At 50.3% G+C, this 12,124-nt stretch overlaps 1 protein-coding gene across 17 annotated transcripts in view; it reads left to right on the top strand.

Annotated features, from left to right (window-relative positions):
- ATG13 (autophagy related 13) overlaps nt 1-12,124 on the top strand; it is a 67,152-nt gene that overhangs the window by 53,518 nt on the left and 1,510 nt on the right. For 10 of the 17 annotated variants that reach the window (XM_033204881.1, XM_033204887.1, XM_033204877.1 and 7 more), the window contains 7 exons: nt 461-571; nt 1,311-1,447; nt 3,994-4,108; nt 4,705-4,782; nt 5,002-5,118; nt 5,616-5,744; nt 8,460-10,732. In XM_033204881.1, coding sequence (XP_033060772.1) covers nt 461-571; nt 1,311-1,447; nt 3,994-4,108; nt 4,705-4,782; nt 5,002-5,118; nt 5,616-5,744; nt 8,460-8,537 — 765 coding nt within the window. In that variant the 3' untranslated portion in view covers nt 8,538-10,732. The other 7 variants (XM_033204889.1, XM_033204886.1, XR_004435744.1 and 4 more) reach the window with 6 other exon arrangements.

Here is a 12,124-nt window from a genome sequence, read left to right as displayed (position 1 = left end):
ATAGCAATATTCCCATACCCAGGGGTGATGGAGGGTGTGATTACAGAAGATGACTTTCTGTTTCTAAGGGGCCTCAGGACAAAGGAGAGAATAAAATGACTTTGGAGAACCTGATGATTTCGGCTGCCAGCTCTGCCCAGGCTTGTGCTCCACACATCTCCTGGGCTTAGCACTGAAACAGTTAGCTCAGCCCCTGGGAAAATGGGGAGCAAGGAACTTATTTGAGGCCTTTGGGAGGCTCCACAGCTTGGAATCCCAGTCCCAGTACAAACAAGTCTGTGTTTTCTCCTCTGATAATGGCCTGATATGTCCCTAACCCTATCACGTCAGGACCCTGCACTATGGGCATGTGGGCGGGAGCCGTTCCTCATCTCTCTGCTGAGCCCTCTTGTTTGTCACGCTCTGGAATTGCCTATTTTTTCCTTGTCTTTCCTCTTCTCTTTGTTTTTCTCTTGCTTAGCTCTCAAGCTCTCGCCTTTCCTATCAGCCTGCTGCCCTGGGCGTTGGATCAGCTGACCTGGCTTATCCAGTAGTGTTTGCTGCTGGCTTAAATGCTACACACCCTCACCAGGTATCTTTAAAGATGGGGAGGACCTTGGGTTTCCAATACTGCCTTCCCTGCCCGGAGGCAGTTGAGGGCTCTCTCTAGGCAGAGGGATATGTTCTAAGTGCTCTATTCTGAAGCAAAGCTCGTTTGTAACTTCAGAGACCTAAAGTGACTCTCTGAGAGGAAGGTGCCTGTTAGACTTCAGAAAGGAAAGAAGGCTTTTCTTTTTTTTTTTTTTTTTTTTTGAGACGGAGTCTTGCTCTGTCGCCCAGGCTGGAGTGCAGTGGCCAGATCTCAGCTCACTGCAAGCTCCGCCTCCCGGGTTCACGCTATTCTCCTGCCTCAGCCTCCCGAGTAGCTGGGACTACAGGCGCCCGCCACCTCGCCCGGCTAGTTTTTTGTATTTTTTAGTAGAGATGGGGTTTCACCGTGTTAGCCAGGATGGTCTCGATCTCCTGACCTCGTGATCCGCCCGTCTCGGCCTCCCAAAGTGCTGGGATTACAGGCTTGAGCCACCGCGCCCGGCCTTGGAAAGAAGGCTTTTCCAGGATTTTTCCCCCTTTCCTTTTTCTCTGTAGTCATTACCGTGCATTTCTTCCATTAACTGAGTTTCAGAGAGGATAAAGATCCAGGGATTACTGCCCACTTGGTGGCAGCGTTGGTGATGGAAAAGTCAAAAGCAGATACTGTCATGCTAGAATGTGAGGTTGCCCTCCTGCCTGGCATGCCAGGATTCACTGTCTCTTTCCATTTTCCCCCAAAGCTGATGGTTCCTGGGAAGGAAGGTGGGGTACCGCTTGCTTCCAACCAGCCTGTCCATGGTGCCCAGGCTGACCAGGAGAGACTGGCAACCTGCACCCCTTCTGACGGAACCCACTGTGCTGCCACACCCTCCAGTAGGTGAGTTCACATGTTGGCTCTGTCTCTGGTAAGACTGGCCAGGGGCCTGGGCTCCCTGACACACGTGCTTATTTAGTATCAGTAAAAAGTAACTTTCAGCACTGGCTGGGGCGTGGCATTTGAGCCCAAAGCATGGGCTCCTGGCTGGGAGTGGTGGCTCATACCTATAATCCCAGCACTTTGGGGGAGGCCAAGGTGGAGGATTGCTTGAGGCCAGGATTTTGAGATTAACCTGGCCAGTATAGGGAGACTCTGTCTCTCAAAAAAATTTATTTTTCCTTTTTTTTGTTGTTGTTTTGAGACAGAGTCTCACTCGGTTGCCTAGGCTGAAGTGCAGTGGTGCAATCATGGCTCACTGCACCCTCCACCTCCTGGGGTCAAGCGATTTTCCTGCCTCAGCCTCCTGAGTAGTTGGGATTACGGATGCGTGCCACCACACCTTGCTAATTTTTGTGTTTTTAATAGAGATGGGGTCTCGTCGTGTTACCTAAGCTGGTCTCGAACTCCTGGCTTCCAGTGATCCTCCTGCCTTGACTTCCCGAAGTGTGTGGATTACAGGCATGAGCCACCACGCCCAGCCTCAAAAATATATTTTTTAAAAAGAAAGAGAAAAACAAAGTGTGGACTCCTTGAAGTTCCCTGATAAGAATCTGATACATCTGCTGGGATGTCAGGAAGTTGGCCTGGAACTTCAGTACTAATAGGAAACAGCAGGAGCTCAGTTCTTGTCACCCTTATCCAGTAAAGGGGATGTCAGATGTTTTTCTCTTACCCCAAGATTTATATCCTTGGAGTCAGTCCTTAGTATTCCCCAAGGCCCAGAACAGGTTGTTGACCATAGCCCTGAAGTCTGGGCCACAGTATGTCTGTGTTGTAGTTGGGATTGATCTCCTTTTTCTGCTGCGTAAGAGCCTCGTGGAGAGCCTTTGGAACAACTATTTTCCTCGTGTGAAAAAATGTAAAGCTTTGTGTTTTCTGATTACCGAAGTGATACATTCTGTAGAACTCAAATCCTGAAGACATTAGATACGAAGCGAACGTTCTTATGTTTCCACCCTGCAAAAGTTACCACTTTTGCCTGCTTTTTTTTCTTTTTTTTTTGAGATGGAGTCTCGCTCTGTGGCCCAGGCTGGAGTGCAGTGGCTGGATCTCAGCTCACTGCAAGCTCCACCTCCTGGGTTTACGCCAGTCTCCTGCCTCAGCCTCCTGAGTAGCTGGAACTACGGGTGCCCGTCACTTCGCCTGGCTAGTTTTTTTTTTTTTTTTTTTTTTTAGGTAGAGACGGGGTTTCACCGTGTTAGCCAGGATGGTCTCAATCTCCTGACCTCGTGATCCGCCCGTCTCGGCCTCCCAAAGTGCTGGGATTACAGGTTTGAGCCACCGCACCTGGCCTGCCTGCTTTTTTTTAAAGACGAGAAACCTTCAGAAGGGTTAAGTGATTGACCTGAGCTCACTTAGCTCACAGGGCACGAGGGCAAGCAGATTCTCTGACTCCAGAGCCCCATCCGTTCTTTCCACGATGCTTTCACTCTCCCTGGGGAGCCATGGGCTGTTTTGACCTGCCCTACCCTCCCTTGATTTTGAAGTCCCCAGAGATAATGAGATTACTTTGCCCCCTCACATTCTAAATGAACTTTCTCATGATAGAAATTCCTGATTTTTTTTTTTTTTCATTCCCACGGTAAAGTGGGAAGGAAGTCATTTAGGAAGTTTTTTTGTGTGTGTGCCATCCATCAGGAAAAATAATTTGTGTCATTTCTGTCTTCTCAAACTTCCGTCCTCTCCCTTTTCTCCCTCTGTTAGATGATTAAAGGCATTTTATACTCTAGTTTTCTGAGCCTTGACTCTTGGGACATGTCCAGGAGTAAAGACAAAGGCCCCTGTTGTGTGAGAATTCTTAAATGGAGGTCATAAGAGCTCAACATTTGCACAGTACAGGTCCTCCGTGTTGGCTGGAGCCCAGGGGCCACTTGACTGCACAGTCCTCTGCCCACCTTGAACCCCTGTTTTTGGCCAGAGGACTTTTCCTAACCCTTGCTGCTTGCTGGTTTGGCAGCCTCAGCCATGGGCCCCCACTGCTGCTGCTTAGGGCCCCCTGTGCTGGACTCAGCTTCAGTCTGAAGGGCTGGGGAAGGAGGGAGTGGGAGCAGCCAAAGTAAATGTGTCATTCAAAGACCTTTAGTTGAGGGAGGGATGACTGGGGGCGAGGAGAGGGGAAGAAACATGGCAGGGAGCCCAGAGAACCTTAGCCCAGGCAATTTGTCAAGGGCGAAGAGAGCTCTGGCAAGCTAAGGAATCAAGTTTGGAACTAAAGAAGAAAAGCTAGAACTTTTAGTAGTTCCAGGAAGTGCAGCCCTCTGCAGTCAACTCAAAAGGCAGGGCAATAGTGGCATCAGCCAGACCACGTAATGCTATCTCCCCTTGATGGGCCAGTGGGGGCCAACTCCTACCCTAGGCCACAGCCCCACCAGATGGTGGATTTATAGAGAACTAAGTTGTCCTGCTGTGGTTTGAGAATGAGTACTAACTTAACCTTTCTTCTCCAGTGAGGATACTGAAACTGTATCAAACAGCAGCGAGGGACGGGCCTCCCCCCATGATGTCTTGGAGACCATCTTTGTCCGAAAAGTGGGGGCTTTTGTCAACAAACCCATTAATCAGGTGATTTTCCTGCCACTGCCACCTGTGAGAATGTCTGAGTTCTTAGAGTAAGGCCCCACAGGCAGTTTTCTTAACCTGAGATATTAATATCTCAAAACTGCATGTGTGTGTAAATTTTTCTCTGAAGAGGATTAATATTAATAACCTGTGCCACCCCTCCAGAATAACTTAAGAACTATTGTTCTGTGACCTTTTAAAGGCCTCCTACAAGAAAGGGAGACTAGACCTAGATACCATTTAGTACAGAAACACAACACTGCATCATTGCCTCGGCCTTATTTGAATTGAACTAGGAGGCTCCTCCTCAGCGGGGCCAGTGAAGCACATTGTTACTGCATGACTGTGGGGCAGGCTTGCAATGCTGAATTCCCAGGGTCCTCAGGACCCCAACTCTTGTTTATGCTGTGGGTGTATGTGATGGGAGACAGGGAGGTGAGGGAGCTTGGGGAGCCTCTAACAAGGCAGGAGCCTGAGGGGCAACATGGTCAGCATAGGTGGGCGAACTTGCTGGACCTCTAGGCTTGTGGCAGCCTAGAAGGAAGCATGAACACTTCAGGAGGGGCAGGCATGAATGCTTTTCTCCTGTGTCTCTTCAGGTGACCCTGACGAGTTTGGATATACCCTTTGCCATGTTTGCTCCCAAGAATTTGGAACTGGAGGATACCGATCCGATGGTGAGCCCACCATTGACTACGAGTTCCCAGTAGATGGTGCGGTAGTCATTGTTCTTCCTGGGCCAGAGTCACACTAATCCCCCACAGACTGTAAACCATGGCTCCTCGGCTTATGGATTAGTAGCCAGCATTAAGTTCTTCCCGGAATTTTCAGATTGTTTACAGTAACTTGAATCTGGGTCACAGCATCAGCCCTAACCCTGCCTTGCTATGAAACAGGTGAATCCTCCAGATTCCCCACAGACTGAATCTCCTCTCCAGGGCAGCCTGCACTCAGATGGCTCCAGCGGGGGCAGCAGTGGCAATACCCATGATGACTTTGTTATGATAGACTTTGTAAGTCGCCATCACTTTCCTTGACCTTTGCTGTCCCGGGGAACTAGACCTAGAAGCAACTACTGCACTTGATCCAGATTTCCTTCATAGGGATCAGATGTGCTGGTATAGACAGAAGGGATGGACAGGTGGAGCCTGGTCTGGGGAGACATTTTGGAGGCCAATAAACAACAAGGCATTTTGTGTCACGCCTTTGGTTAAAATTCATAATGAAATTCAACTATAAATGGAGATTTTCCACTGATACCCACTTAGGTCCTATTCGTGCCTAGGCAAGGAGTTTGAAGAAAGGGGACATAAACTTAACTAGTGAAGAGGAGTATTATTACCAGCATTAGAAGTAAACAGTCTGGAAGAGAAAAGTGTAAAGATTTCTCTCCCTAAGATAAGCCCAGAAGAACCTTTTCTTTGATCATTGCTAGAAGGAAAGACTTGTTCATAGCTTATCTCCTCTGTGGTTCAAGGCAAGCTAAACTGAGTCTGTCTTGTTTTTGAAGAAACCAGCTTTTTCTAAAGATGACATTCTTCCGATGGACCTGGGGACCTTCTATCGGGAGTTTCAGAACCCCCCCCAGCTGAGCAGCCTCTCCATAGATATTGGAGCACAGTCCATGGCTGAAGACTTGGTATGGAAAAGCCTTCCTCTACCACAGTGCATCCTTATTTGATGGTCATTCCTTTGCCACAGGCCTAGGAGGCCTACCACCTTCTGTCTTCCCTGTAGTAGAAAAGAGACATACTTAGACCATTATCTTTTGATCACACTTGAGATTTGCATTGTGCCCAGCAGTCATTATCTGGAATTTGCTTGAGCTTAGTTCCTCCTTTCTCTGCACATTCTCAGCATTACTTACATGCTCCTGTTGTTCTGTGCCTGACGTCTTCTCCTTGCAGATGCTACTAGGCCAAGTTGCTCTGACAGCCCTTGCATTAGCTATTTAGCTTTCCAGGCAGATGCCAGTGGTACTGGGCAGAGGAGATTGTGAGGTCCTGAGTGTCTGTGTTTTTGCCCTTTCCTCAGAGAGCTCACTCCGTCATCTAGCAGTTCTCACACTTGACCAGATGTCCTGATACTGACCATAATGACCCCATCTCTGCTTCGTGCATTTCCTCTTCCTGCCTCTGAGGGGCAGAAGAGTGCCCTGCACAAGCCACAAACTTTGGGTGCCCCATGCCAGGAGATGTCCCTCTTTGAGGTGGAGTGAACACCTCCTAAACAGATGCTAAGATCCTGTGGTAGCTGCCCTGGATTTGCTTTAAGGAGAAAAGCATGCCCAGTAATAACAATACAGTAATAGCCAGGTGCGGTGGCTCATGCCCGTAATCCCAGCGCTTTGGGAGGCCAAGGCAGGCAGATCACAAGGTCAGGAGTTTGAGACCAGCCTGGTCAACATGGTGAAACCCCGTCTCTACTAACAATACAAAAATTAGCCAGGCATGGTGGCGGGCACCTGTAATCCCAGCCACTCAGGAGGTAGAGGCAGGAGAATCGCTTGAACTCGGGAGGTGGGGGTTGCAGTGAGCCAAGATTGCACTACTGCACTCCAACCCAGGTGACAGAGTGAGACTCCATCTCAAAAAAAATGAATAAATACAGTAATAAGTATTATTACCAAGGCTTTTGGGGCCAGGCACAGTGGCTTATGCCTGTAATCTCAGCACTTTGGGAGGCTGAAGCAACTGAGGCCTTCACTTGAACTCAGGAGTTTAAGACCAGCCTGAGCAACATGGTGAAACCCTGTCTCTGCAAAAAGTACAAAAAATTAGCTGGGCGTGGTGGCACACATCTGTAGTCCCAGCTGCCCCGGGAGGTGGAGGCAGGAGGATTGCTTGAGCTGGGGAGGTCAATGCTGAAGTGAGCCATGTTTGTGCCACTGCCTCTAGCCTGGGTGACAGAGTGAGACTCTGTCTCAAAAAAATAAAAATAAAAATAAAAATCAAGGCTTTTTGAGTGCCAGGCATTTTTCTTAGTGTTTTACATGAATCTTCAACAGTCGTAAGAGGTAAATTTTCTCATCCCAGTTTACAGATGAGAAAACCAACAATGATTAGCTTGCTCATGGTCACACAGACCCAGGCAAAACAAAGCTTTGTTTGATCTTAGAGGATCTGGCTCCTCAATTTAGCCTTTTAACCACCAAACTCCCCGCTATCATGACATGCACTTGGAAGAAAGGGTGGCTCCATTTCTCTCAACTGGTGCCACAGCCATAGCCAGTTCTGAGGCCTCCCTCTCCTTTCAGGAAGCTGCACCCAAACCACCCTCAGCTCTTGGTGTGTTCAGGCCACATAATAAGCTCCGAGGCAAGAGACTCCCCAGACTCCCTTGTGGTCATGTTTAAACCCCTACTGTTAGGAAATTGTGATGGTGAAACTCTGCAGCTGTAGCTTCTGTTCATTTAGTCATCAGTAGAGACACATTTTTATTAATAGTTGATACTCTAGGACAGTTAAACTTTTCACAGGTCTGTTTTCCTCTGCTGCTCTCTTTACCATTCTCTCTCAACCTCCTCTAACTCACCCCTTCCTCAGCTGGTGTAAAGATAACAGATTCTGGCCGGGTACAGTGACTCATGCCTGTAATCCCAGCACTTTGGGAGATCGAGGCGGGTGGATCACAACATCAGTTCAAGACCCGCCTGGCCAACATGGTGAAACCCCGTCTCTACTAAAAATACAAAAAATAAGCTGGGCGTGGTGGCGGGCGCCTGTAATCCCAGCTACTCGGGAGACTGAGGCAGAGAACTGCTTGAACTCAGGAGGCAGAGGTTGCAGTGAGCTGAGATGGCACCACTGCACTCCAGCCTGGGTGACAGCAAGACTGTCTCAAAAAAAAAAAAAAAAATACAGATTCCTAGGCCTTACCACAGACCTGCTGCTGTGTCAGAATCTCGGGAGTATAGCGGGGCCACCTGGTTCGTGTTCCCCCAGGGGGTCCTGATGCCTAGCAAAGGGTGCGAAGAAATCTTTTGTAAACTCTGTTTAATTTGTAGAGCTGTACACTTGGTGTTTTATTCTAGTGTCAGTCAGATCTGTGCCAGGGATATTTCATGTTTAATTTCTGGATCATCTCGCTCTTGTGGTCCTTTTCTCTTTCATTAAGTGTGCGACCCACTTGGACTCCCAAGGCCGTTCCATTAACCCTCCAGCCCCCACAAAGCCCTGAGACATATACCCTTCCCCACCCTGTGCGTACGCAGCTGCCCTGCGTTCTCCCACCTGCTCAGCCCAGCTAGGGCTGAACTTTGTCTTGCTTGCTTCCTCCCCTTTTGGGGACTGGGCTAGCTGCCTCTTCAAGGCCCTGCCTGAATAAATGGCTCTTCCTTCTCTTTCCGGTACAGGACTCATTACCAGAGAAGCTGGCTGTGCATGAGAAGAATGTCCGCGAGTTTGATGCCTTTGTGGAAACCCTGCAGTAAAAGTATCCTCAAGTCCCAGCAGCACCCCCTTTTTGTGGCCCCAGAGGACAGGCAGCCTCCCATGCATTAGCTGCTCCCACCCCTCATCCTGCTCTGAGCCAGGTGGAAGGGAGGCTGGCTTCTCTCATGGGGACCCAGAAGTCCCTACTCTTAGACCTCCTGGAGACTCCGTGGTGGCAGTCAGGCCCAGTGCCCAGTTGGAGAAGACTCACGTGCTAGCCTTGGAGATGGGAAGACCCTTCCTACGAAAAAGCCCTAAGCAGGGCCATCTGTGTGCCCCGCCCATCACCAACTGCTTCCCAAGGATGTCATCCTGTTCCTGCTGCTGCTGGCCTCCCGCCTGGGCCTGCCTTGCAGCTGGCCCCTTCCCTGCCTGCTGTTACCATCCACTATTTGACATTCCAGCTGGTGGCCAAGAGATTGGTGTGGAGGCAGAAAGAGGAAGGAGACAGTGCCAGGAGGAAGAAGGAAGGAGTCCCTTGGCTCTCTTCATTGTCCTCTTTACTTCCTTCTCTCTTCTTCCCCTCTTCCTCCCTCTCTTGCCCCAATGCCTGTACTTCTGGCAATATGACAGGCCTGCCTGCCCAAGATGAGAACTCCAAAACCAGCCACTCCCACCCCTGAAGGTTGGGAGGGTCTGAGCAGCCCTGGTGGCTGCCCGTGCTCAGGTCCTCAGCTCCATAGGAGATAAAAATGGAACCCCGAATCTCTAGGATTTTGTCACTTGGAGTCACAGCAAAGTTCTCTTCCTCTTTTTCCCCCGTTGCTGCTCCTTGGTTATAGAACACGGTAAATATTTATTACTTTCAGAGAAACCAGATATTTTATAGAGAAAATACGTTTGAGGTGAGTTGTGTTTCACCTGGAGAAGGTGGAGGGCTCTTCCTGGGACGGAGACCTCCTCTTCTGGAGGTTCTTGAGAATCCGGGCTGCTGCTGCGAGGATCTTCCTTCCCACCATACAGACAGCGAGATCCAAGAAGAAGGCTGGCCAGGGGCAAAGTCACCTCCCAGCGTGGCTGCACTGGAACTGACTACAGGCTGTACCTTGGACAGCTGCGTATTCCTGGTGAGAGCCTTACATCTCCCACAGCTTCTGCAGAGTGACTGACTCCATTCTGGCAGCCCAGGAAGTCCTGGGTGCTAAATGTGATGGCCACATGTGGTGGTTAGGGGATGTTGTGTGTGTTCCCCCGACTGCTGGAGTACTTGTTCCTGATCCCTGGGGCTGTCCTGTGGAGCTTTTCCTTCTCCTGCTTGGGCCTAGCTACACCTCTCTCTAACCCAGGGTCTGTACACTGCCCTGGGATTTGCCAACTGGATTGGCTCCTGGTTCAGAAACCAAAGCTGGGCTATATGATTGACTTAACCCTTCAGGTATTGTTACTTGAGTAAGTCCAGTGTCTAGCCTCACCCACCTACCATCTGTCCTTTCCCAGCTTCGCTGGTAGTCCTGGCCAGGGAGATACAGGCTTACTCCATTCCTCCTGGCCCAGCTGGGGCACTCACTGGCAGCAGCTGTGCTTCAGTGGAGCAGGTGGCTCTCAACTGCTTGTTAGTAAACTGCATGTGACACTGTTCTCACCTACAAGGCTGACCTCTGAGGACTGGAGCAGACTCTGGAGGGGACCCAAGCTCTGCATGCTGCTGCTGCCACAGAGAACTGTTCTCAGCAGCAGCAGCAGCCAACTGGCCCTCCTGTCTTTGGCCCAGAGCACACGCGTGGCTTGCTGAGCCCAGGCCCAGGTGTATCACCAAGGCCTCAGCTTTGAGAAGGGGGAAGGCCCCTGGTAAGTTATTAATGCCCCCATATTTTAGCCACTGCTGTCTTTCCAAGGCCTTGCATGGAAAGGCCTACTAGCCATTGTCCCAGGCAGCAATCTTTGGCCTCTGCAGGTGGCAGCAGCCTTTCACCAATGCTCCATCTGTGAAGAGTCTCAGCCATAACTTTGGGCTGAGCCTGGGAGAAGTAAAGCAACTGTTAAGGCCGGCCCTTGCCCCTCAGCCCTACCATAAATGGAATAAGCCCTAGACTGACTCCTGCAGCACCCCCGGGAAAGGCTGGGATCAGCTGTCTGTCTCCAGGTGGCAGAGTCCCTCCTCCTCCAACTTTTCCAACCTACTTTGTTTGGAAATACTGAGCTACACTTCAAAATGTATTCAAGAGATTTCCAATAAATTTTTTTCTGTACTTTACAGCCTCCTGTCCTGCAGGTTGTCTGAAGACCTCGTAACCCCTTCTTCCCCACCCCTGCCCCAGTGCAGGTCTGGGAAAAGGGAGAGTGGTGCATTGGAAAGTGCAGAAAGACCTCAGTGTCTGTGTGGCCACTTAGCGGCTGTATACCCTGGAAACGGGTCAGGAAACTTCTTAGAATTTCTCTTTCCCTGGTCCCCTGTCAGGGGCTTATATTTGAATATTCAGTTAGAGAATGCATTTAAAATACACCCATAGTAAAATCTCCATAAAATGTAGGCCACTGTCATCAGCTCTTTATTGCTCTTACGTAACAGAACTCACCCTGCAGGGAAAAACAACAGTGGGAGGCAGGGAGTGCAGGGCTTCTCAGGCCATCCGGGGGATTTGTGGCTGAGCAAGCAGAAGAGAAGTAGCAGGAATTTAAAGGTCCATGCAAGTTTGTTAGCTGCCTTGATCTGACTGGCAGTCCATGAGAAGCCAGGAAGAGTAGAAGAGCCCCGGGGGGATGTGTCCTGTCTGGCTTCTGGGGGTGGGGCTGCAGGCCTCTCAACCTGGCCAGGGCCAGCCCCGCCTCCTAATTCTCCTAGTTTGTGCCCATAGTTGGGGGAGGGAGCTGATGAGTGGAGCCAAGGTCCCAGAGGTAGAGATGGTTCTAGAGGCAAAAGAGAACTGACAAGAACTGGACAGCTGCTGTCTGGGTTGCTGCCCACCCGCCTTCATGCTGAAGCCAGGCCCAGGATTAAAAAGGGCTGGTTAGGCCGGGCGCGGTGGCTCAAGCCTGTAATCCCAGCACTTTGGGAGGCCGAGACGGGCGGATCACGAGGTCAGGAGATCGAGACCATCCTGGCTAACACAGTGAAACCCCGTCTCTACTAAAAAATACAAAAAACTAGCCAGGCGAGGTGGCGGGCGCCTGTAGTCCCAGCTACTCGGGAGGCTGAGGCAGGAGAATGGCGTAAACCCGGGAGGCAGAGCTTGCAGTGAGCTGAGATCCGGCCACTGCACCCCAGCCTGGGCGACAGAGTGAGACTCTGTCTCAAAAAAAAAAAGTTGGGGGGGGGCCGGGGGCTGGTTAGAAAAGTCCAAATCCAGCCTCTTCCTGGAGCCGGGAACTCCTGATTATTAGTAAACCAGGTGACACTGACCATGTGGCCAACCAGGACAGTTGCCCAATACCTGAGTCAGAAGTGATGAAAAGTCTGTTCCTGGTGTTTGCCCTTCAACCAGGAACCCCCAATAACAAAGTTCTCAGTTGCCCCATGCCCAGCAATGGTGTCCTACCTCTTTAAAGCATCTCCCTACACTCCAACCCCAGAGGCCAGCGTTGCTAAGGCCTTGGTAAATGGGCATTTGAGTCACTCAGCAGAGGCCCTGCCAGGAGCCCAACCCAA

The sequence above is a fragment of the Trachypithecus francoisi genome, unplaced genomic scaffold (assembly GCF_009764315.1).
Source record: "Trachypithecus francoisi isolate TF-2019V2 unplaced genomic scaffold, Tfra_2.0 Lachesis_group8, whole genome shotgun sequence".
In the NCBI taxonomy this organism is placed as follows: Eukaryota; Metazoa; Chordata; class Mammalia; order Primates; family Cercopithecidae; genus Trachypithecus; species Trachypithecus francoisi.
This window is presented reverse-complemented; position numbering and strand designations above follow the sequence as displayed.